This window comes from Athene noctua, chromosome 4 (assembly GCF_965140245.1).
Source record: "Athene noctua chromosome 4, bAthNoc1.hap1.1, whole genome shotgun sequence".
In the NCBI taxonomy this organism is placed as follows: domain Eukaryota; kingdom Metazoa; phylum Chordata; class Aves; order Strigiformes; family Strigidae; genus Athene; species Athene noctua.
Genome location: NC_134040.1, coordinates 11906676 through 11933062, shown reverse-complemented (window position 1 = coordinate 11933062; position 26387 = coordinate 11906676). Strand labels below are relative to the sequence as shown.

The 26387-nt window shown below is 44.0% G+C and overlaps 1 protein-coding gene across 1 annotated transcript in view; it reads left to right on the top strand.

Moving 5' to 3' along the window:
- The first annotated feature begins 1483 nt into the window (after positions 1-1483).
- The window catches only part of CPZ (carboxypeptidase Z), a 37425-nt gene continuing 12521 nt past the window's right edge, over positions 1484-26387 (top strand). The window contains exons 1-6 of the mRNA XM_074903748.1: positions 1484-1571; positions 13616-13639; positions 15919-16293; positions 17084-17296; positions 20185-20381; positions 21345-21506. Coding sequence (XP_074759849.1) covers positions 1484-1571; positions 13616-13639; positions 15919-16293; positions 17084-17296; positions 20185-20381; positions 21345-21506 — 1059 coding nt within the window. The remainder of the gene's footprint in view (positions 1572-13615; positions 13640-15918; positions 16294-17083; positions 17297-20184; positions 20382-21344; positions 21507-26387) is intronic.

Genomic DNA, 26387 nt, shown 5'->3' with positions numbered 1-26387 from the left:
CCTTAGAACTCTGTTCTTTGAAGCCCAATGGGCTTCAGAGCTCTTTATTCCCAGGGCAGACTCCATAGTCTCTGGATCTAGTAGGAAATCCTGGAGGCAAGAAAAGCCACCCTCTCTCTAAGAGCATGGTAGCAGAGGATGTACTTTACTGCTGAGCTTCCCAATCCATCTAGCAGCGTAACCTCTTCCAAATATGATGAGATATCAATTACTTTTTGAGATGCATACAGCTTTCTCCTGCCCCGTCAGCCTCTTCAGTGTGTTTCCCTGTAGGGCGTTTATTTGATTACATTATCATATAGCGCCATAACTCCCTACTGATCTCTCTGATGGTGATCAGCAGGAGTCAGTGTGCTCTGACTGTAAGGACAGATTCTCTGATGTGTAAGCAGGTACCTGTCCTCAAAGGAACATGCACTGCCTGGAAAGATAGGATGCTTTGCTATGTTTTGGTCTCTATTTTTGAAGAAAAATTCCTTCTTCATTTGAAGAAAATATCCTCCAGGATATTTTTTGACATGTAGATAAGAAATGAGGAGTTCACATCCTACCTAAGGCAAGCTTCTCCACCGTACCTGTTGCACAGAGATAAAAACACACAATGCATATTTCTCTGAAAAAAATAAAACCAAACTAAAAAAAAAAAAAATAAAAAATATCAATTTAAGATAAACTTAAATAGATTTACCATCCAGTTAAAGCCTGTATTGCTGTTCTGGGATCTTATCTATATTTTTGTGAAGGTTGGTGTTTGTTTTTTTTAAGAATAGACAGAAAAGACACGTATCCCTCCAAAATTGCTTCTGTAAATTGGATCTTAAGTAAAATGCCCAGGAGGACCATGTGGAGGGGGGATCCTGCTTGCTATTTTGTGGGTTCCCATTCTCACTGTGCTGGAGAGGATGCAGCTTGGAGTCCCGTCACTGTCATGTTGTGTTTTAAACTGGCAGTTAAGTGGGTTATGAAATACCATTCTTTGGGAGGAAAGTTGCTTTCGATTCTTTGCTCTTCTCTCTTTCACCCCTGCTCTCTCCAGGCAGTCGCTCCCGGCTTCAGCAAGACACACTTTAACCAAGCTCCCATGTCCCTTAGGAAAACTGCTGCATGAAGACTAGAGGCGTCGGACCCGTGGCTGAGGAGCAGGCAGGCGCATCCCTGCAGGGACACCCCCCCCCCTCTTTGCTCGAACTGTTTATGAAATTGTAAACCAGGCTGCAAGAATGAGACGGTTGGGAGGCAGAGGGGAGGGGGAGCTCATTCCTCCTCCCTCTCTGTTTCAAAGCCTTTTGCTTTCCAAGCTCAAATGCTAGCTGAAATCTGACGCCTGGACTGCATATACTGTGAGATGTGGGCATGCCCTTGCAGTGCACTGATTTCCTCTGCAGCTTGGACAGCCAGAGCCGCGCTGAGGCTCTGAGTGAGGAGCTGCTCCATCAGGCAGCGAGTGCCACATCACTGTGCTGCTTGTGCAAGGGGCTCCAGCATGGTCCTGAGGCTCCTGCTCCTCCTTGGCGGGCTGCTTAGGGCCACCGAGCCAGCACCCCGCTGTGAAACCGGCCAGGAAACCCTAGGTAAGGCTAACCACCCCAAAAGTCCCCCTTCTTCTCTCCTTCCTTCTGGAGATGAGCAGAGTAAGGGGCTCCAGCTTTGAGGCGAGGGTGGCAGGACCTGTCAGTCTCCCCTAGAGACGAGGGGATCAGCTCTTTGGAAGTCACAGACTGGCAGCGATGAAACTGGGGTTGTGCTTGGGAAGTGTGGATAGGAAGGCAGGAGGTGGTGTGGCTCTGCAACAGAAAAAACAAGACTGTGATGTAAGGGAACAGTGTTTCACCATCACTGTCTTTTAAGGCCATGTGTAGACGTGTCTTTCTGTCAGTTTAGAGTTTCCAGTCAGTAGGATCCCCCTCGCTGGGGAATGCAGAGGATTTGCCCCATCTCTGGCCTTGCCTTCTAGGAATGTGTTAGATTGCAAGAAGATGAACTTTTGACCTTCTGTGTGCTTTTCTGCTTAAGAAAAACCCTTCTCCTTACATTTAGCTTTGGGCCACTTATTTCAAGTCCAAAGTATGAGAAGATTTATTAGGATCTGGCAGCTGTAGGGTGTGTTTTAGCTTGCTATAAGCAATATGGAATTTGTATGAGTTGATTGGCTGGAAAAGCACATTTACCCACTAGAATAATGGTTAGGTAGGAAAATGCTGCTAAATGAATTGAAAGATTTTGATTCAGTATCCAGTTGACTAATAAAAATATTAACAGTATCTTTCAAAAATATGTGGTGTTTTTATCAAGGGGGCTTAATTCAAATTTCATTTATATGGGGACAGTGGAGAGGTGAAATACAGTGTAGTGACAAGGTCTGTTCCAGGAAAGCTACTTTCAGAGGGTTCAAACTCAAAATGATTCAGAAAAATATTTATTTCATGGGAATACAGGAAGGAATAAGTTAACCTGAAACTGACCTTAATGTTACCCAAGGAAATTCAGCTATATTTCAGTGCTTAAATATAAGCCATAGACTGTAACTGTCATTGAGCTGCTATACAATGCAGTCCATGGGCTGTGTACTGCATATAATTTGAGAGTGCTGTTCCCACGAACATCAAAGTGAGGTCTACCGCAGCCTAAAGGGATTTTATTTTTGGATAAAGCTGCACAAAGAGAAGTGTTGTAGACTATTTACAGCCAATTACAGGAAGAGGCTGTGTGGTTTGCAGCATGCCTTTTCTCTGTGAGGTATGATTCTGTTCCAGCTGAGCAAAATTTTGCCATGAGGTATTGATCCTAGCAACCACAAATGTATGATCATTGAAGGGTAACTCTGCTGTGGCAGAATTTTTTGTGTGTGTTGGCAACTGTGCTGCCTTTAGGGGAGGGCTTGAGGAAAGGCAGGTGATGGTAATACACCTCGCATGTGGTGGGACTGGACTGCTGAATTTGGCCCTAGAGGGAGGGCTAGTGGTAAGAAAAGCGAGTTGTCAATGTCACTATATGGTGTGCAACATGAGGAAGAGGCATGCTTCACACTGGAGGGATGTTGGACCAGGGAATAAAGTAGCAGCTTAGACACTGAGAGACCTGCCAGATTTCTCAAGGGTCTTCCTTTTCTAAAGGGGAGATAAAGGCCATGTCAGGCCACATGAAAAGAAAGGGGATTGCAGTGCTGCACATGTTCACAAATAGACCTTGCAAGAGTCTCCTCTCAACTTCCAGGGCATAGGTTATGTCTTCAGCTGTAGCAGTGGGAGTTTCTCCCCTGCTTTGGGATCCCTTGTGCAGATCTCGGTGGATCTCAGCAGCCAGACCTGCAATGCCCTGCAGGAGGAGAGAAGGGCAGCAGGAACCAGTGCCACTGCCTGACTCCTCTCAAGGCTGGAGCTGCTTTCTGCAGGCTGCCTGGCCTTCTTCATGATATTTGATTTGCTGTGACTCATTTGACGCTTTATTTTTTAATAAGAAACCAAAATGAAACTCGGTTTACAATACCAAGATCCTTACAAAATGCTTTGTGTTCTTCTGTTTAGAAAAATAAGGAAATCATTACTGTCATCCAGCCCCACAATACGGCACAGGCATCACATAGGGTGTGGGGAGCTTTTTGAGCAGCAGCTGGGAACCATGGCACTGAGAGGGCAGATCCCTTTTCCCCAGCCGTGCCCTGTACCCCTGGGGAGCCAGTAAGTCACTGTCTCCCCCAGTGATAAGATGCTACCTTGCCCCATTGTGAGGCAGAAGTTTCAGACCCCTGTGAGTTTTACTGGCCTCTTAGCCTGTAGTTTGGGTGAGAATAGTACAGTTTAGCATGTTTCCCCTGAAAGGTGGACAGCCTTTGTAGAAGGAGCTAATAGCACAGGTTCCTGTTTTATCTGAGTTGTGCATGTCTCTGCTGCTGACTGATGTATTTCAGCGGTAATTAGTTAAATGCAGCACTTTGCCATCACTGACAGCAAAAATAAAAACAAAGGAGAAGCAGTCTGAAGTCACATGCCCTGAAATACCAAAAAGCAGTGACTTTCCTTGCAACTGGGGCCAGCTCTACCACTGAGATGCTGCCAGGGGTCAGGCTAAGGCTGCAATATAACAGCGATAAAACCTTTCCTGACCACTCATATTCCAAGAGCGCCTTACAGGGGACTTCTGGGGCAGAGGTACGCCAGTGCTCAAGTGTGTGTGCGCGGCCCCCGGGCTTACGGGGCGAGCAGGGAGGCGACCGCCGAGCGCTCGCCGCGGCTCGGGTACCGCGGCCGGCCCGGGGCCGCGCCGCCGCCTGTGGTGCCACCGTGTGGGCTGCTCAGCTGGTACAGACGGCTCCGGGGAGACACCGCACCTGGGCTGGCTTTAAAGGCAAAAGGGATGCCTGAGCCTTTTGCCAGCCCCCTCTCCCCGTCCGAGCATTTGAAAGGTGTTTCGGGTAGGTGGCATAGCCCGGCAGGTGTCACTGCTGAGGACCGGAGCTGTTTGATCGGGAGCTGTGGAGGTGGGAGAGCAGATGGAGAAGGGCTCGCGGCACAGCCCTGGCTGGCACGCTTGTCACCCGTGGGCCTCCACTCCCAAGCACCTTGATGCTTCCCGTCATCCTGGCTCACTCTGCTCCTGAGCCAGACGATCCCTCATCCTGAGGGTCTCTGAGTTTAACCACTGGAGATGGGAGGGAGTGGAAAGGTGTAAGGAAGAGACCTGAAGAGGGAAAACCAGCAGGGTGGGAGGCAGGGGACAGGTACTGTAATTCTTCTGGAGCCCAGAACAGATTTGGTGGCACTGGTTCCTCTCTAAGCTATGGCACTGAGTAATACTGATTGTCTTCTGGAAAGTCAGACTGACAGAGACAGTGGCTTCACAAATAGATGCTATACCTTCTCCCTCTCCTTCTCTGACATTCCCATCTCCATAGCATGCCATGGTTTTTGCTAAGTGAAAGGGAAAAAGGGAAAAGCCGTTTCCTCTCATGAGCTTCATGTTGGCCCCAGCTTCATGGGACCTGAGCATAGTTCACCTGCTGTGGACATTTCTAATGCTTGTTTCTGGGTGAAACCCATGTCTGTGTGCACACACAGGCTGAGCCTCTCCAGCTCCTGCTGCTCTCATGAGTGTGACTGCACTGGGTGACCTGGCTGGGGTCTGCTCCTCTGCCCCAGGGCCAGTGGTGCCAGCTGGGCCCTTCATCCCGCTGTGGCTGGCACGGGCAGGCACAGACGTGGAGTGTGGCCACAGTACTACACCGTCATGTGTCGGAAAGCCCAAGCTGTAGGAATCTTGTCTGCTGCACCCAAGATGGATGTGTCCAAGGCTTGTCAAAACAAAAAAAAAAAATAATGCAGAACTAGCATCTACATCATGCACACTCACAAGATGAGAAATTCCAGCTCTTGTAAAGCAGGTTGTCATCACCGAGTCATGTGAGCCACTCTGGATTCCTGCCACTGACTCTAGTATTTCTACTCAATTATTATTTTAGCAACACTGATCTTCAGCTACATTTAACATGGGAAATGGGATCAGAAACAGCCACTTATGTGAGAAAAGTAAGTTTATATTGAAAATATAATACACAGGTATATCCTTTTACTGTTGACATCATTTATGCATTATTTTAATCTGGAGGCAAAATGCTCTTCAGAATACTTGTTCAGACACTTTTAAAGTGTGGGTGTGTAAATACATAGAAGTCAAAACTTGAACAAAAACCTCACTGCCCTAAGGCACAGCTATGCTTTTAGCAAGACTTAGTAACACTAATGGTTGTTCCCATTTAACATTTCTAGACATTGCCTTTCCCTTCACACAGTCAATTAGTGGCTGTTTGGAGGTTCTGGCTGGCTGATAGCTACTGTGGTGCCCTTTAGGCTGCCCAGGCCCAGTGAAAGCCATCCCCTACTCAAGCCTGGACCAAATGTTGGATAAATGTTACAGGTGCCATTGTCAGGGGGGCTGAGCGTGGAAGTACCATGCAGAAGTTATCTATCATGTTGTGAACATGGTGTTTGAGACTGGTGGACCATATCCTGGTCTCTTTGCCAGGCTTTTTTGACCCAGGGCTTTTATGATTGCTGAAACTTGTCTGGACAGAGTCACCCTCCCCATTGGATGCAGCTGCCACAGATCAATGGCATTTAAGGACTTAGGGTTGCTCTGCCCACTGCAGAAACAAAACTGAAATTTGAACCCCTTTGTTTATGCTATTGTAACTCCATTGATTTAATTGGCACTATTTCAGTCCTACAGGGTTATAATAGGACACCCTTATCTAGGAGACAATATGAGATTAAGGCACAGATTTAAGTCAAGGCTGCTGAATTAACTGACAATCTTTTGTAGCATAAGAATGTCACATTTGGCTAAATTGACTACAGAACCAGATATGATGTCAATTAAAATAGTTCTCATACATCTAAACTAATGAAAAGACAGTTATGCTAGGGAGCTGTATAGACTGCTTGTAAAGTGGATGGAATAATGTTTTGGCAAATGTTCTGGAGGGTTGTACTACCAAAGATAAAACCATCAATTTTTCAGACATCATCCTTCGTCCTATGGCATTCAACAGTGTTGAACTTACTCAGAGGTAAGCTTCTGACTCTGTGGTAAGCTGTTGGCCAAAGCACTTAGTACTGAATCATTAGACAGTGGGAACTGAGCTAGAGAGAGTAGAATATGGTCACAGAGTAGAGCTATGGAGGCATCACAGCTCCAGATCACCAGACTAATAAGTGTTTTCACCCTTCTCCAGTCACAATGACAAAAATTTGATCCTTTAGATGATAGCTGTAGAGATTTCCTGACCTATTCTATCTTCTCACCCCAGCTGTTGTTTTAACTACAGTATCACCCAGATCTGAGCTGATTTCCCCTTCCTTCACTGTATAGACACGGAGAGATGGTCTCTATATGCCTCCAGATCATCTTGGTGTACAGCAAACGCATGTTCAGTAACAGACCAGCCTCATGTGCAGCCCAGCAAGTCTTCAGCCAATCTGGAAAATGCTGGGCCATTTTGATGTCATTATCTGTTGCATTTTGTTCTCCTAATCAGTAAGTTTTCCCTCATAACTTGGAAAAGATGTCAGCTGAGGCTAAAAAAGGGTATTTTGTGGTTTTTTGTTTGGGGAATTATGCTTCTGTTGAGGATTTTCAGCTGGGAGGAGTCCCTGGAGCTTACTGGCCAGAGACACAGCTGGGGTGATACTGGAGATCCTGTCACTAGAGACACCACGTCAGGCAGTGGGGACAGACAATGCAGACAGAAATACTCTTTGTCAATTCTTTTAGACTCCTACAACTGCAGCCCTGTTTGAGTTGCATCTGGACAATTAGAAACCAGGGAGAATTACTGGTCACCACTGAGGCTGGCTTTGAGCCTCTGCTGAGTGGCAGGTCTTGGTGTGCATCAGCACAGATTTTGACCTGTGGTCTGCAGGTTGCATGAACTCTCATCACCCATGAGAAAGCTTCACAGTCTTCTTGCAGGCCCCAGAGCAGTTGTGTGAGAGAAACAGCCCTGGAAGAGCTGACTGCAGTGTCATTGCTGTGGGAACACCTTCAGTAATTCAATGAAAACGGGTTTTTAACTGAATGCCAGGCAGCAGGTGGGTTAGAAAGAAGGGTGATTAATAACGAATACTGGCTTGCATCTTCCTGCTGTGATCTTGCTCTGCAAAGTGAAGGCAGATTAGGCATTAATCTCTTTCAGCTGCTTTCAGGCTTCTTCATGTGAGGGAGCTGGGCTAAACCAGGGCTTGTCTCACTGCCTTCACTCGGGCTCCTGCATTCTGCCGGTTTGCAAACACATTGCTCCCCTGGGGCAGTTACAGCAATTGCTGGAGCGGAGGATTATTAACAGGAATTCAGTCCTTTACTCACGAAACCTTTAATGTATCCAGAAAAAGGAGTTAACCACGTGGACTGCTTTTTGCAATCACTCCTCTCCCCTCCCATTTTCCTGGAATTCCTTCTCTGTGGCTGGGGATCGTTACTTCTGCCCCTGCATGTATGCCTTAGATATGTAGCTGCTTTCTCTCCTGGGCTTTCTGGCTGGACCATTTTTCCCCTTACCAAGCTACTCAGCTGCCTCATTCCCCTGCCCCCTTCTCCACTCCTCCTGGCAATTCTGATCCATTATAGTATTCTATAACAGATCTTGTCTTGCTCTTGCCCTCATGCTGTTGCAGGAGCTGGCTCCTGAGGCAGCTGTGCTTTTCCTTTTGCAGGTGCTGTTGCAATATTTTCGCGAAATGCCACAGCCCAGGAGTGTTTGCATATTACCACTGATATTAAATTTTGTCTCTTCAGAGTTTCAAACAGATTATAATTGCAAAGACCAACTCGATGAACCGTGTAGAACCACAAGGAGAGTTATACTAATATGATCAGAAATGGAAATGCTTTGTTTGAAAAAGCAGAGGTTTTGACTATAAACAGACTAAAATGGACACATATGTCTTCCAGTTTAAAACAGCATTGTAGGAAACTCAGAAAGCTAGTAGGGGGTGTGCTGGTCTGTACAAGATAAATTATCTAATCTTGTTTGATCTGTCAGTCATAACAATGCAATTGTGTAAGTCTCACTGAATGATTTAGATATTTTGAATTTAAGACTGGCTCTTGGGCTTATTCCATATCCTCAAGCGCACAAGTCTCCTGTTGGCTTTGCTCTCGAAAATGTAAGCAGCCAAGCCATGGCACTGAAAGTAGCTGTTGAGCTCTATTGTCTGGGTTAGGGTTAATCACAGCAGCTTGCTTCTTTCAGTGCTGAATCATCAAGGGGAAAAAATGTAATCTTGGCAGTAAAATATGTATGTGCTGCATTGTAGATTTTCAGGCTTGCCTTTGCAAATTAAAACCAGAAGCGTATATTATAGAGAGGGCTCAGAAAGCTTGAAATGGCTTTTCTCCTCTTCAATAAGTTATTTTATTCGTAATCTTAAATAGAAGCTGTGCTACTGAAAGGACTTTTGTAGCTCTGGTGGAATAGCTAGAGTACAAAAATAAACATTAAAAACTGAAAAGGCTGTTCTGGGTCAGGAAGAAAAAGGTCTCTCTGTACCAACCTGTCTGTGGATGGGACTACGAGAGGAGGCGGCACTGTCTTCCTCAGAGCCCAGGGAAGTCTCTGGTCAGAAAATGGAAAAGGTTTAGGGTCTCTGAAGCGCACAAGAAGCCGCGACTGAAGCCTGACAAATTAATCTGGAGATCTGAGTAACTGTCTATGTACCATTGCCTGTCATTCTTCTTATGAAAAAGAGAAAGGGAGTGGCCGAACTCTTCTGGCTTTGCCCAAACTTTGAGAAAACGAGCTAATACGGGTGGGAACAGGGATTTGCTGGTTATTTCTCTGTGCAGACCCAGACTCGTGGGTGCAGGGCTCCAGGAGCAGAGTGTGCAGCTGCATCTTGGGAGCTGGCCTTGGAGAGCTTCCTGCCGCCTGCTCTCCAGGCAGGCAAGCTCTGGCCCAGCTACGTGCATCCACACTTATTTATATAAGTACACATGCAGAGAATTATCTTTGGCCCTTGCAGAGCCGCACCCTCCAAAACATATGCAAGCGTTGGCATTAGGAAACACATGAAGAGTCCAAACACCACATCAGCACACACACATTTAAGGCTCACTACAAAGCAAGGTATAAAACAGACCTTTTCGCTCTTGTTTTTATGTATGTTAACTCCTGATAACCTGAAGACTCAAGCTGGTTCACTCCTGGGTGTTTACAAGACAGAATTGTGGCTGATGTATGGATTATATGGCCGTTTGCATGGGGCTGTAGTGGGGAGAGGTGTTAGAGTTTGGGCAGAGCTGGCTTCTGAAACAGCAGAAGCTGCATAGATGTCTGTCAGAGAGACAGAGAGAAAACAGCATGGTGTGCTGCAAAAATGTGAGGCTTAGATCTAGGTTTAGGACCGAGGAGGAGAGAGTCAGTTTTGCTAGTGAATGAGTGAGTCTTGGTAGATCTGAGTTTGTGAGATACATCCTGGGCCAAAAGCAGTGGAAAAGCTTTATCCTTTGTTGAAGAATCACTCCTGCTTATCATATGCTGAGATGAGCAACTTCGGTTGTCATGGGAAAGGTTTATATGGATTTGGGTTCCTCATCTAAAAAAGAAATCTAGCCTTTTCTGTCAGTGTCTCTGTTAATGAGTTATAGCCATGTTGTTAGATTGCCTCTCCCTATAAGTATGGTAAAAATAACAAAGCGTAGAGGCCAGGGAGCAAACAGTCTGAAACCAGAGCTGTCTTTACCTCTCCTGTGCTAACATCTACTCCTGCTCACAAAACAATCCAGTCCTCTTGTGAACCCAGCTACAGCATATGACTTAGCGAAATTTCTCATGTCTCTTCCATCAGTGATCCATTGCTTCCAAACCTCTCCTTCTGTCCAGCTGGGCAGAAAGAGGCATCTGCTAAATGCAGCAAGAGTGCTGCTGCTCGGGGAGACAGAGCAGTGGGAAGGAGCAGCACCATGCCCAGACTCTGCCTGATGCATTTTCCCTTTGGTTTCCTCTGCTTGTTCCAGCATGTTGCTAGAATACCTTTTTGCTCCAGCTGAATAAGCAGAATATTGAGACACCATTGAGAACAGGTTTGTGCCACGTATCAAACTGACAGATGGCTATAGCACTCCTGCACAGTAATAGTGGCCTGGGAGATAGTGTGTGCCTCAGTTTCATTATGTGATCAGTGCATGTTGGGGAGACAAACAAAAAGGACATTTGTAGCTTGGTCATGGAGCCAGGGAAATGCCTCTTACTTTTGAGGAAACATGAGCAGCTGCAGAAAGATCATTCATACTCCCCAAATGAACCCATGAAGAACTGCACTCAGCACACACAACCCTCTAGTCTAAAGTAACAGCTACAATACAGTCATTTTCTGCAGAAGGAAAAAAAAAAAAAAAGTGTCAAATATTTTTTATCCAGCCTTCAAGGCAGCAAACATTGCTAACAACCCTGGTGATAACCAGAGATAGTGTCACTCTGCTTCTTGGGACATGGCTGAACTCAAGCCAGCCCCATCCACACCAAGTTTTCCCCTCTGTATGGAACATGTGGCTGGCTCCAGACTTGTGTCCAAGGCATCACAAGTTGAGAGTGTGATGGCGTTAGGATATAAGACTACCCAGATTCACAGAGCTAGCAACATCCAGTTTTATCAGCAGGGTTAATTGCTGGAGGTCTTACTAACTAGACCACTCCTTTCTCTTTCCCAGCTGGCATTGTACAAAATGCTATTCCTTGATTATCCCCAGGTGTAAAACTACATGTAGTATCTGGCTGAGATGCAGCTTTTTTAGAAATGCTTCAACCTTAAATAAATAACTCACTGAGGGGATTGTGCCCAACTGAGGGAAACATTGAAATCTTATAAATGAAAGGTACTGTTGATGAACCAGGTATTGTTTATTGCTATTAGCATAATGTACCAAGCCCAGAAAGAAGTTTCTATGGATGTAATTTTTTCCAGCTTTCTGCTGATGTTGGAGATATGGGCTGTTTCTGCTAGTTCTGATCCCTCATTTGTTTTATGAGCTAATGTGGATCAATGACAATTCATAATATAAAACCAGACTCATTTCCAATTAAATGTCTCCCTCCAAGATAAAATTCCAGGGTTACTTTTTTTCTCATTATAATGGTTTTATTTTGGCTAAAGAGTGATCAACTCATTAGCAACACATATGCAGATGATTACATTTAAACAAATAAGCCAGGAGTAGAAGTTTAAACTTTCCTTGGTAGGAAAAAAAAAGAAAACAATTAATTTGGCCTTACAAGGACAAATAGTTCACTGAGCAAGAAGCTAGATGCCTGCCCCCCCAGTAAGAATTAGAAGAAATAGTAACATAGCTAGATCCCAAATACATCACAAGGAAAGCAGACCTGATGGTGTTTAAAAAGTTTGCACATAGTGGCTTAGCTCCTATGAGGCCCCGCTGAAAACAGCTCCAATACCTTGGTAGCAATATTTTTCTTCAGTTGCCAGTATCAGAGAAGGGCAATATAGAATCATTTGCTACAGGAGGAAAAGAGGCCTCTCCTGGGTCATCAAACCACCTTCCTTCAAAATCAAGAGAGCTTTGTTTATTTGACCTAGTAAATAGAAAGCTAAGGGGATCTGATTGCTCTCTGAAAACACAGGATGAAGGCATGCGTCAGGGAGCACAGGGAGCTATTTAAGCTGAAGGACAGTGCTGGCACAACAACACATGGATATGAACAGGCCACGAATACTTTTAGGCAGGAAATTAAAAGGCAATTTCTAGCCATTAGAGAAGTGAGCTTTTGGAAAGCTTTCCCATGAGAGTAGATGGGAAGGGAAATAATTAGTTTTAAGATGTTATTAAAAGGATTATAAAATGCAGTTGCTAGAGATAGAATGAAGTAGGATGGGGAAGAAATACATTCCCTCATATCTACCAAAGGCTTAATTGCTTTACAAGAAAGGTATGGACAGTATTATGTGGGACTAATAGATTTGTTAGGGGGAGATCCATAAGGCATCTAGCTATGTATAGAAGGACTCACATGGACTTTTAGATTGAACCAGGTTACTAAAGAACTATGTTTTCATTAGTGAAATTTCCTAGGCAGCTAACTTACAGTTTTTAAGCATGCATAGAAATATTGTCAAGTTGTCAGGGCTGGGTAGCTCAATGTCTTTTTCAAACATAGGCCTGATTTCTTACACGACCACACTTCAGATTTATTAACAAGTCCTCCTTTCTTAAAGTGGATTAAAGACTGCCTGGTCAGTGTGCTTGTCTGGTGATGCCCTGCACCTGATCCCTGCAGTCTGTCCTGTCTTCTTATTAAACTCTATTTCCAACTCATTGCTTGGGTGAGGGTCTCTCTTTTTTTGTGTGTGGATGGTGGTGTATGGGGCTCCAAATTCCAGTGACTGGTGTGAGACCACGGGTCAGAGGGGCTTGTGACACCAGGGTGAAGCACTTGGAGGACTGGAGTCCATGTGCCTTGTGTCTGTATGTCAGTGTGTGCAATTGCTAGCAAACACCAAGCTGGACTAGCAGTGGACAGGACAAAAGATTTGGTAGCTGAGTATTTGAGCAGCTGTGATCCTGGGCTGGATACAGAAGATACTGAAGGGTCTCAGAGTTGGCTACTGGGGGAACCAGGAGGTCCAAGCCAGCTACTGGGGAGACCACTGTGTCTGAGGCTTGGCTTACCAGTGAGACCCTAGGTCTGGGCCAGGTACCAGAGACGCCAGCATGTGTGTCAGCACATGAGGCAACTGGGAGATCAGTGGATTGAGGACCCAGGTGCTGGGTAAACTGAGCCTAGCTACTGGGATTCCAGTGAGTCTAAGCTAAGCTACTGGAGAGATCTCTACCTTTACCTCTTTTCCATCAATGGTCTTTCATCCTGATTAGCCAGAAAGGGGAACAAGATGATGTTTTTGGTGCTGTTGTGTTTGCCTTGACTGTGTTTTTCTGTGTGTGTATAGGTAATATGTGCCTATTGGGAATACGTGCTTGTCCCTAGTGTGGCTGGACCTCAGGTCACAGGGCTGCAGCAGCTTCTTTGGGGCTACCAGATCGGACAGTTTCTAACATGAGGGAGGTACTACGGATACCTGCCCCATAATGATTTTTGTTTGTTTGTTTGCAGGTCAATGCCAAACTGTACAGAAAGGTATGATGCGACTTTGCTCGCTGTCCTTGGAGAATCTCGAAACCTTAAGTATTTCTTCATTATTTCCTAACAAGTTTTCTAATGTTGGTGCTATAGTCTAGAGAGATGTTCTATTTCACACAAGGTAGGATTTTGCTGCTGTGACAATGGTATTTGTTACCAGCCAGAGACATTAGCAAGAGAAGGAGGCTCAAATATAGGCCCATTACTGTAATAGCCAGTAATTTTATGAAGAGACATCTCTCTATTACTCCCTTTTCACCTCTGAGTGGGTTGAAGTTATTACCAATATTTATCCTTCCTAAACCCTCTTAACCTGATTTCTTAAAATGTATTAGGTTTATGATAATATACGTGTAAGCACATTTATGGGCCTGCTTCAAGTCCCAGAATAACTTTTGATTTCTGTGAGCATTTTCAATCAAACTTCATAAAAGGGCTGCAGTTTCAGAGATATTAAAGTCTTACAAATTTTGTGGGGCCAAGCAAGGAGAGATATCTTACTGATACCTTCCCCGCTAAAGGAAAAAATCTATATGATCTCACACCTGAGAATCCATATGAAAAACCAAGGACAAGTGAGAGAGTGATATTACGAATACACTTTATTCAGGAATCTGAGTTTTTCCTGTGTTAGACACCAGCAAATTCGCACCTTGATGGAGGATTTTTCTCTCTTATGAATCCTCTGGCATTTAATAAACTCAAACTTAATTTAAATCAGATAAGATTTAATTGGAGATTAAATTTAAGAGGCATGAATTTGATGGATGGGCCACTCAGTGGATAAGGAACTGGCTGGATGGTCGCACTCAAAGAGTTGCAGTCAACGGCTCAATGTCCAAGTGGAGAGCATTGACAAGTGGTGTTCCTCAAGGGTCGGTGTTGGGACCAGTGCTGTTTAACATCTTTGTTGGTGGCATGGACAGTGGGACCGAGCGCACCCTCAGTGAGTTTACTAATGACACCAAGCTGTGTGGTGCAGTCAACACACTGGAGGGAAGGGATGTGTCATCCAGAGGGACCTGGACAGGCTGGAGAAGGGGTCTGTGCAAACCTCATGAAGTTCAACAAGGCCAAGTGCAAGGTCCTGCACATGGGTTGGGGCAATCCCAAGCACAAACAGGCTGGGTAGAGAATGGATTGAGAGTAGCCCTGCAGAGAAGGACTTGAGGCTGTTGGTTGATGAGAAGCTCAACATGACCTGACATGTGCACTCACAGCCCAGAAAGCCACCTGTATCCTGGGCTGCATCAAAAGAAGCATGGCCAGCAGGTCGAGGGAGGGGATTCTCCCCCTCTACTCCACTTTCCTGAGACCCCACCTGGAGTACCATGTCCAGCTCTGGAACCCCCAACATAAGAAGGACATGGACCTGCTGAGCAGGTCCAGAGGAGGCCACAATCAGGGGGGCTGGAGCACCTCCCTGATGAGGACAGGCTGAGAGAGTTGGGGTTGTTCAGCCTGAAGAAAAGAAGGCTCCAGGGAGACCTTAAGCAGAATTCCAATACCTAAAGGGGGCCTACAGGAAAGGCACATTTTACGAGGGCATGTAGTGATAGGGCAAGGGGTAAAGGTTTTAAACTTCAAGAGGGTAGATTTATGTTAGATGTAAGGAAGAAATTCTTCCCTGTGAGGGTGGTGAGACACTGGCACAGGCTGCCCAGAGAAGCTGTGGCTGCCCCCTCCCTGGCAGTGCTCAAGGCCAGGTTGGACGGGGCTTTGGGCAACCTGGTCTAGTGGAAGGTGTCCCTGCCCGTGGCAGGGGGGTTGGAACTAGATGATTTTTAAGGTCTCTTCCAAACCAAACCATTTTGTGATTCTATGAGACAGCCTTTCCTTCGAAAACCAGGCTTTATTAATTTTGGTGGTTTCCAAGCTATTTATTAAATGAAATCCCATGTAGGCTTGGTACTCCAGTGTTTTCTGGCCAGGGATTTGTCTTTTCATTGCTGTTCAGGTATTGAATTAACAAAATAAATCTTATTTAAGGACAGTGCTTATCAATCAGATAATCCCATCAATTTGTCAGATACTATTTGAATTCTGAATGACATCTACTTGCATCAAACTCTTTCCAATCAATCTCCAGACCAAGCATACTTTCCATCATCTTTAAGTGGTTTTAGACATCAGATTTGAGAATATTGCAAACTGCCTCCAGTCTATCTGTGAACAAAAAAAAATGTTAATTGAATGTGTTATTTGTTATATTGTCTTTGAACTATTCAGTGTCAGTAAAGCAAATTATTTTTCATATGTTCATCCCCTTTTCATAGCAAAATGCGTGGACATTGCCTTAAGTTCTTGTACTGATGTTGCCTATACTCAAATGATGTATCCTAATTTTCTGGATCAGAAGTCTCGAGAAGTGATTGAGTACAGCTCCGAGTACATCCTCATCAGTGTGCTGCACAACTTGCTCCAGGGAGAATGCAATCCAGACCTGAGGCTCCTGGGCTGCTCAGTGCTGGCCCCGCAGTGCGAAAAGGACAAGGTTATAAAGCCCTGCAGGCATGTTTGTGAAAACCTGAAAAAAAATTGCCTCCCTGCCTTTGATGCAATAGACATGGCTTGGCCCTATTTCTTAGACTGTGACCGCTTTTTTGCTGGGGAAGAAGAAGGATGTTTTGACCCGCTGGCAAAGCTGCGAGGTAAGGAAGGAAGCTCTGCTGACACATCTCACTCATCTAGATGGGAAGGATCTCATGTCACTCAGCTTGACATGTCTATGGCACAGAACCTCTCCACTTGTCATCTCAGCTTGTCGTCTTTATAAACACCTGTAAGGTGTGATTCATTTTGTTCCATCTATTTTACACACTTAATTAAACTGTGCTCAAGCATCTGTTTCTCTCCCTCATATACAAAGCTCATCAAGACAGGCAGCTCAGAGCTAGATGTTTAGACTACCAATATGCATTTAGATAAACCCTGCCCTGCGTGATAGCTGTCTGTATATTTGAAATATTTTATTTAAAACCTGAAACTTTAATGAACTCATAAATTCATGACTACTTGACAAACTTAACAGCTCATTAAAATAATCTCATTAATGATTGTCACAGATTTTTGTTTGGATAAAGAAGATCCAGATAGCTGAAGACAGATGAATGTTATAAAAAATGAATTTGATTCACCAGATTCAAAGGGAAAAATCTGTACATTTTGTGACTCAAATGCGCTAAGCATGCCAAAAGACAAATTATAACTGGAGGTTGCACAAAGTATTTGTCAGCGTGCATATACTTTAGTATGATTTTGCAAACAAAATATGCCACAGTAAACACTGTAGGATGTGCTACATAGATTTAGGGTTTTGTTTGTGGCTGTATTTTTTGCAATTCTACTACTGGAAAAGGTATTTTTCAGAAAAGTTTATGCATTCATACAATCCTCTGAGCACCATGGTTTTAAACACTGTGTTACAATTTTTCTTTGCAGGAGAAGTAGATGTTGAGGAAGATTTGCCTTCAGACTTGCCAGGAACTTTCATTCAGTTCAAACACCATTCATATTCCCAAATGGTGAGCATGTTGAAGAAGACTGCTTCTAAATGCTCCCATATTGCAACAACTTACAGCATAGGTCGCAGTTTTGAAGGGAAGGATCTTTTTGTGATTGAGTTTTCAACCAAGCCTGGACACCATGAACTGCGTGAGTTTATCATTGTTGATCAGGTTGCTTGAGGGGAGTGTTGACCTGGACTGGGAGCCCAGAGAGTCGTAGAGGTTCTGTGATCCCCTCATATTAAATTAAGGTGAAATGACACCAGACAACCAGTTAAAATGTTTTACTTGCAGTAGAAATAGCTTAAACTTGGAAAAGGATAATAAGCAATGTGGTCTCTTTTAAATCTGTAAGAAAGAAAAGAAAAGAAAAGAAGAAAAAGAAGAGAAAGAGAGTCAAAGAAATCCCATCACCAGTTCCATTGTTGTCTCAGGTTCAGTAATCTCGGGTGGTGGGTGCACACACACAGCAGTTTTCTGTCACCTTTTAAGTTCATTTTATCAGCTGATTAGCATACTAGACAATGAGAGACAGGTATTCCACAAACTCATTTCCATGAGAGATGAGGGAAAAGGTGGACCATGGGTTCTGCACATGCACTGAGGGGGGAAGGGGTGCACCAATCCCCTTTTCCAATTGAGTCAGTGGTTGTGCCCCCCCCCCCCCCCCCTCTTTGTTGGCAGTGTCAGTTATCAGTCCCTGTCACCTCTTTGGGCTTGCACAACAGAACCAGTGATTAATGGTCCTAGTGCTTGATAACAAACATTTGGTCTCACTGTGTTTCCCACCTTTGAGGCTTATCTAAGGAGTCTGACAATACAATGCAAGGGAGTGGGGATATGCATCCTTTGAGACACTCTGTGCTTCCTTGGGTGATATTCCTTAGACTAATCACAAAGGCCACAGCTTGTCCTTGAGGTTTTCTGTGCCAATGAATGTTTGAGGCATTACTTCCTTCAGTTCTTTACAGGGGAGTCCAGATTACCCAAGTGAAAACAGGTCCTTTTGATGGGGTATTTCTTAAACAGTAAAAAGCATTGATTCAAAAACATTTCTCCTCCTTTGTGTTCCTGAATTACAGCAATAGCTGGTGATTCGCTGTAGCAGTTACAGCCCGGTTGCAATTTCCTAACTTTATGAACTCCATTTATGGCCGTGGTTGAAGTTCCTTGTTTCTGGATGTATGATTGTGTACTTGGTTGCAGTCATATGGCTATTGTTTATTTGTGCCCAGTGTACAAAGAACTTTTGATAGTTTTCTGTTACTGACCTGCCCTGTCCATCATCTACCACTTCCTCAGTCTCCTTTTATTTATCACTGTACCATCAGACCTTACACATTTTCTACAAGTAATGCCTGTCCCTAGTCTAAACATAGTCCTTCACATCCTAAAATACATACAATTTGTGAGAAGGCATCAGATACAGAAGGACATTGACATCTAAAAAGGGTAATGCATCACAGAAAACAAACCTGAACAGAGATTCAAGTCAGTGCAATACCTGTCAGTGTAACAGGTCAGTGCTACCAGGAATTTATGTTATCATAGCACCTGAATACCTCTAGGATGTGAGTCTTCACAACTTTTCTGCAAAGGGGAACAGTGCTAATCTCTGTTTTGTAGATTCATCACTGCAAAAGCAAAGGTCAGATTTTTCAATATTCTAAATTCTTCAAATTGCATATAATTTTCTTGGGGAGTATTAGATATTACTTGCCATTTACCAGCTCCCAGCTCAAATATAGTACCCGACACAATCTGGCAGACTACATTCCAAGAGCCTCAGGTTGCTTCTCATCAGACTAGCTCCAGCATGAAAGCAAACTCAGCTGTGTAGCAGAACTGAACTACATCTGACTTAATACTTATATTGAGATTATCATCTCAGGTCAAGCTACTGTGTCCTCTGTGTGCTATGCTGCAGGGGAGGCAGAGAAGACAGTGCAGACTGGTGTTAGCTTTGTTTACTTTCGGCCACACTGCCTTGGATGGTGTAGAGGTATTTTGTGGTGCCTTTCAACTTGATCAAGGTCCCAGTAGACATTTTTAACAGAGCAAAGATGTACAGTTCTATTTCCTGGCCTGTCATCCTTCCTCTCTTCTGTAAAGAAAAGAAGTTTCAGGTGTCTTTTTAAACTGATTTGCCAGGAAAACACAAAACCTATGAATCAGGCTTTTAAATTAAAACTGATATGGCATGATGAAAGATGGCAGTTTAACACATTACCTAGCATTTTCTCCTAAGTCTGTTGCCTCATGCTGCTCAGGACAGCATAAAAGAGGGTAGAAATAGCTCTAGAGCTGGCAATATTGCCAGCCCGAACAAGCTGGCCTAATAGCTCTGTGTGAGCCCTCCGCCAGTGCTTAGTGCTCAAGGCTGGCTGGGATCAAAGATGAAGATGAAGGGATAAACAGGAAAGGGTGTCTCCGAAGTGCATCTATTTTCTACTTTCCTTTAGTCTCTAAGGATGGAAAGTGAGAGAATAACTGCAGGGAATTGTGAAGTTATATGTTTCTAATAGTCTTATTCTAAGGCTATTTAGCCTAAAAGCCACTTTTTATGCACGACCTAATTTCTGTTCCAAAAAGAGGGGTAATATATAATATTACACATCTGCAGGTCGTTTTTAGGATCTGTGACAATATAAGGCACTGAAGCTGCCCGAGGTAAGTGAGAGTGCCAGGGGTGTATTTTGTTCCTTTCCAGCCATGGCTTGACATTTTTGTTTGCAGCATTCTTTATTCACAGTTAATGATGAGTCCAGCAAATGCTCAGAGCAATGATTGCCTCTTATGGTTTGGAATCCTAAAAGTATGGAAACACTTTATTTCACACTATTTAAATTGTCACTGAACTGACTTGTAATGGAGGGAAATTCACCTGTAATTGGTGTGCTATTTACAGGAATGTATGCATTAAATTAGTGTAAATAAAGCTTTCTGACTCCTCAGTAAACTATTTGGGTTACTCTGCTTTTGGAAGCCATCCAGGTATAATCAAATTAAAGCATCTCATTACTTCATATTCCACAGTCAAGCCAGAATTTAAGTACATTGGCAATATGCATGGAAATGAAGTTGTGGGGAAGGAACTGCTGATATACCTCTCACAGTATCTGTGTTCGGAGTATCTTCTCGGCAACCCTCGCATCCAGACCTTGATTAATAATACCAGAATTCATCTCCTACCTTCTCTCAACCCTGATGGTTATGAACTGGCTGCAGAAGAGGTAAGACTTTTTATAAGGAAATCTTGAGGACTTCATGCTTCTAAAATTCCCCATGAGAAAGGACAGACTGGGAGGGGAGTGTCACATATGGGAGGGAGTGTTAATAATCAGCAGCCAGAATCCCAGCCTGGTTTGGTGGTAGGTTGCTTTCCAAGCATGATGTGAACAGAGCTAAGAGGAAATCAGAGAGTGTTTGTAAATTTTGCTGCCTGCATGCAATGACGTGGGAATGACTGTGTTACTTTTTCACACATTTACCACTCTCTGCTATTAGTTCTAGAACAAAATGACCACTGAATCACTGTAATGACTGTTAAATTATTTTTGTAAAGAAGAGTGGTTTAATACTGTGGAATAGATGTTCTTCCTCTTTTAGAAAAGCAGGTATAATAAAATGTGAACATTTTCTGTACTGTCACTCTTTCATAATGTATGGCAGCTTTTGAGATCAGCTGATGTCTGAAGGAGACCTGTGAAAACAAAACTTTTATTATGTGTTACCTGATATTCTTCTTTTCACCTCACTTTTATCAATAGTACCATTAGCATGAAAATAGGAACTTGTTGTTGTTGCTCATGTGGTGACCTTTGTGTGTTGTATGAGTCTGGGATTAATGCCTTCTGCCTGATCCTGTCTTGGAGCACCAGCTGTATTTTCTTTTTCTCCTCCTCTAACCCACTCTGCATGCTGCTCTGTGCTGAGTAAGAAGCTGCTGTGTTCTTCTTATGAGTCACATCACTGGTGAGTGAAATGCTTCCTGCATGCTACTAGTGTGTTAGTTTTCATGGGATAAAAAATTATTAAGTGTGGGTTTTTTAACAGTATAGACTTTACTTCTTTTAAAAACTTTAGACTTCTTTTAAAACTTTATCTTGACTAAAATGTCATTTGAAACAATTTCCACAAAGTGGTATTTTACAATATGAAGCTGTTCTGACGTTGGCTTCTACATTACAAATTAGGGAGCTGGTTACAATGGATGGGTCATTGGACGACAGACAGCTCAGAACTTGGACCTGAACAGAAATTTCCCTGATTTGACATCTGAAGCTTACAGAAGAGCTGGGATTCGTGGGGCCCGCCTTGACCACATCCCCATTCCACAATCCTACTGGTGGGGTAAGGTATGAATTACAGATTTTATAAATCACATATACTACTGAGCAACTCAGAATTTAAGAAACTGAGATTGCTCGGTTTGAAGTTATTCTCTGGTAATCAGATTTTATAAGTAGGATAAACTGATCAGGTTCAAAATTGGCATGGAAAACCATGGTGTAGGTCTGGCCAGAGGCAGGTGTCACAAATCATTGGCAAAATTTGTGAATAATTTGGGTTTTGCTATTTTATATTAAGCATAATGACTGTTAGGAGGGGGTCACAGTGTGTAATGATTCATCATCAGTGATTTAAATTGGTAAGATGTTAAAGACTTCATGGATTTGGGTCTCGTTGCACTAAACTCTGCACAGGTTTGATGCAGTAGTAGTTTCTGCTTTGGAAAACATATAAAGGCTTCATGTAAAGTTGTGTGGCATCAGCTTCCACAAAAAGGATGTTTATAAACGAATGTAACCAGCTGGAGCAATGGAAACAGCCTGTCAAGCTGCAGTGGTGCTGGAAGGGAGAGTTGCTGCTGTTTCCAGTTCCAGGGAGAAGGATGGAGGCAGCACTGCAGGGCCTCGCATTCATGAAGCTTCACATTATGTGATGTCCAGGGATGCAAAGCTTAGTCCTACTGGTGTTGCTGGAAGCCCAGCAGCCTCCAACACTAGCAAGTCGCAATGGAACTTATTTCCCCCTGGAAGAAGAAACACAGGAAGCCAAATCAGTAGTTCTGCCATTGAAAGCTTTGCTTTTCTTCTGCTTTTAGACTTGTTTTATTCTAATTCAATTTTTATTGCTAGCACAAAGCCTTAAACAGGTGAGGAACAAGGCTGTTTCAGCAGCTGGTTTATTAACAGAAGATTTGAGAGACCATACTTCATTTTTATACTCTGCTGCAGGTGTTCTCATATGAGGCCAGGTCTAAATCTTAAAGGCATCTCTGATGTTGTCCCAGTGTTTTGGTACCCTATTTCACAGTGAAATCTGAATAAAAACACCTTGCTTCCTCAAGATAATGTACATACAAAGATGCAAAGTTGTGAGAAGCTCAGTAATGCACACTGTATTATGCCACTGATTTTTGATACAACTACTGTCAAGAAGTTTGTTCTCTTTCATGCATGTAATCATACAGATCCCAGATCATGTCACTGAATTTCTACATGAGAATAAGGTCACATGCTTAATTGTTTCCAACTTTTGACTGAATAATGATAGATACCAGTGAGCTGGTAAATGCGAGTACAGAGCCTCAGATGGGAAAGAAGGGTTGAGAGCATGTGGAGCAGAGCCTGAGGTCAAATGAAAACAGCTGGAAAAAAGGGGATTTTAGTAGAAAAGTCTAGAAAGATAACAGTTTTGATTCATCCCACTTGTGTATAGTAGTTTTCACAGCTGTACATCTAACAACAGCGTGTAGATATCAAACTGAAATTTTTCTTCAACAAATGAATGGTATATGACTGAATATGGAGAATCTCAGAAGTAGGATTAGTCCCAGCCTTGCAGATACCTGACGTGGAAGCACGTTGTTTGCAGAGGCGACCTGAGCACTGCAGGTGTGAGCTCTGAGCTGGATCCACTACAGAGTATTACCTGGTCTCCAAGGGGATTTGCTTTTCCCCATAGGATTGAGGCTTGGAGACATCCCTGTTCTCTTTTTAGGAAACCCTCTTCCTCATCCTCTAAAGTCGTGACTTCAGCTGGATATGCCTGTGTTTCACAGCAGCTCTCTGAAGATGGCTCACTTTAGTTCAGTATCTGTCATCCTGTTCCCACAGGGCAAGACAAAATCAGTTTAGTCAGGAACTTGCCATCTTTTGTAACTTAAAGTAATGTTTACTCAGAAGAAAATGCAAAATCGAAAATACCTAATAAACCATTACAAGAATGTATATATGCTTCTAGCTTGCTGGGAGTCACTGGTGCTATTTCAGACGCCCTTGCAGAGCCCAACTCTCTTGGTCACAGCTTCTCACTGGGTTCCTTATTTGAGAGCAAGTGGTGTCTTGCTCTCAACCTTTTCAAGGCTGGCCATTCAGCACAACCGCAGGTCTGTTACCTGCTGGGCTTTTTGACCCACATCAGTGTATGTGCTTTCCTGGGGGAGATGCTTGCCGGGAGATGTTTCCTGTCTTAGGAACATGAACTCGCAGCCACTTACTTCAGTTCTTGGCAAGGTTATATAGCTCAGCCACCAAGCACTGCCACCAGCCCGTCCACAGAGATATGGCTGATGAGTCAGTGTCGGCAACATCTCACTTACCAGGCAGAGTGCTTTCTTTGCATGGCCTTTTGCAGAATCAGTAGTGAAGGTCCCAGTCTCCTGGGAGCACTTTCATGGGCTGTATTGTCTCCTGAGCTACATGCAGAGAAGCTACAGGAGCTCCTGGCATTCCTAAAAAAAAGTTATTGAAAATGCCTTTGGTTTTCCATAGAGGTATCCAGAAAAGTTGCTTTTGCCCTTTCAGACTGGACCTAGTGGCTGTGCAGCAGACTTTGAGGTATGAAGGAAAGGATGGAGATCTTCTTCCAGCCATGTGCTCTTTCTCTCTCTGCATCCAGAGTTGCAGGATTAAAGGCTCAAGCACCACTGAGGAAGGAGAAACTTGTCTTTGGCTCCTCTTTGTGACAGTGAGCGGTGCAAGCTGTGAGCTTGTCTTACACTGTGCAGTTCAGAGTCCCTGTAACTCTCTGGACTTCTGTCTCTAACATTCCCTCTCCCTCCCCAAGTTCTACTTCTGCTCTTGTCCTTCTGATGGTCTTTGGGATGGTCAGTGGTAGGCAGACACTTGCAGACATAATTTTTCTGACCATGTATTTAGCTTTCTTAGATGCTGTGTAGCATCATAGCAGTTTATAGAGGGCTGGATGGAGACAGCCTAACATTTTTTCCACAGTTACCCCCCTGCTGTGGCCAGATCTGGCCCAGCTGCAGTGTGCTGGTCACCCTGGGGTGTCTGTCACCACAGACAAGGGACCAGGAAGTCATGGCACACAACCATCCTCTGTCTGAGCTCTGCCTCAGTGGGTGCAGACCTGGGGCTATAAATACATCCCTTCTCCCGTTTTTGAAGAAGAAATTGAAATAAGGTGGTGGTCCAATGATTCATTCCTCAAAGAACCAAACCTCAGGGAAGTTCCCCAAAGTGGGTCCTGACCTTAACAACACTCAAAGCTTCTCCAGATCCATGTGATTTGCAGAAAAAACGAGGGAACCAATTTACTTGTGGCCTGGATGGCACCACAAAATCTCCTTGCTGACTGCAATTTTACACGGTTCAGAAACCTGGCAATAAGTGGTCTCAATGCCTCGCATCTCTCTCCTCTGCTGGTGGTAATGCAGGACAGCCAAATCAGCTCCCCCATAATGAGCTTCAATTTTGTCAGGCAGATGAACCCGTGGCTATTACAGTAGTCAACTCTGTGCATGCAAGAGCATTAGATTGGATGTTTCAACACCAGCCTCTCAGCTTTCATTTCCTTAATAGTGTTTATTACTGGCCTTATTAAAGTAATTATCTGAGTATTGCAGGGCATTGTATAAAGATCAGAAAATGGAAAGCGAGTTCCCAGCCAATCCCATAAACTCAGGAGAGCTCCTGCCTCCTCCTAACCCTTGCTGCACAGTGCATTTTGTTCCCCACTATTATGAATTATTGTAATAAGTGGTCTGAGGGCTCAGACTGAGACACTTCAGGCTTCATCTGAAGTGAAGTCAGTTAAATTGGCTTGATTCAAACAGAATTTGCAAGTCTGTGCCAGTGGAGGCTGGCATAGTCTTTAGGAAAATGAGTCTGGTTGCTTCTAAAAGGGAAAAAAGAAATCTTTGAGAGCCATGGAGACAGTGACTAATTGCAGTATAATTGACAGAAATGAGATTCAGGTTTGAAAAAGGTAGTGACTATTCTCTGTACTTACGCAGAATTGTTCTTGTGAGGTGGATACTTTAAAACTGATCTCCTCTGACTAAAAAGTAAGAGCCCTAGTGAAAAAAAAAATCAAAACCCACAAAACCCACATTAAAGGAAAAGCCTATGAAAGGCCAGAATGACACAGATAGCATCTGATATCATCCAGTGGAGCTGAACCAGGATGTGCACATTTCAAAGCCTTAATCACTGTACATGATGTCACTGAAATGCTATTAGGATAGAAATAGTGACATTGAAATTCCTGATTTTCCACAACATTCGCTTCGATAAGACCTTGGCTCTGTGACACAGCAGTGTCTCATGGCTTATGCAGGTATCTAGTGAGCGAGTTGGCTAATTAGGAGGAGGGACTGAATTTAGGAGCTCTCTAAAGAAAACTGTGCATTTCACCCTTGCCCACTGAATTGAAGAAACAACCTAAAAATCTTACTGAGGCCTGAGATTGCTATTTGAAAGCAGAGCTGATTCTAGTGTCAGGCATGCCCTCTCTGGCTGGGCACTGGGAGCTGGGGCAGCTGCAGGCAGGGCAGGGACCTGCTGAGATTTTGGGGCAGCATCCTCTTGGGCAGTGCTGGTGCTACAGGGCTTGGAGGGTGCGGGCTTGGTGCCAGGTCCTCAGCCAACCCGTGAAGCCCCAGACAGGAATCCATGGGGCAGGCAGTGCCACTCACAGCCCCTTACAAGACACTTGATGTCTTCCACTCCTCAATATGAATGGGCTCAAAGGATGAACAAAACACTTCCAGGGTTCAAGTCAGAGTGGCTCATTCAGTTCCAAATTCCCTTGGGATAAAGGTCAAACCCAGGGCACAGTACAAAGACCAGAAAAGCAAATACTTTGACTGTTGTGGGTATTCTTTGGACACTCTCAGGTTCCTTGTCACAAAGTTGGTGAACTGTTTATTGTCCCACCTCTGTGCTGTATGAGTGGGTGTGTGAGACTGCAAAGAGTGCACAGCATTT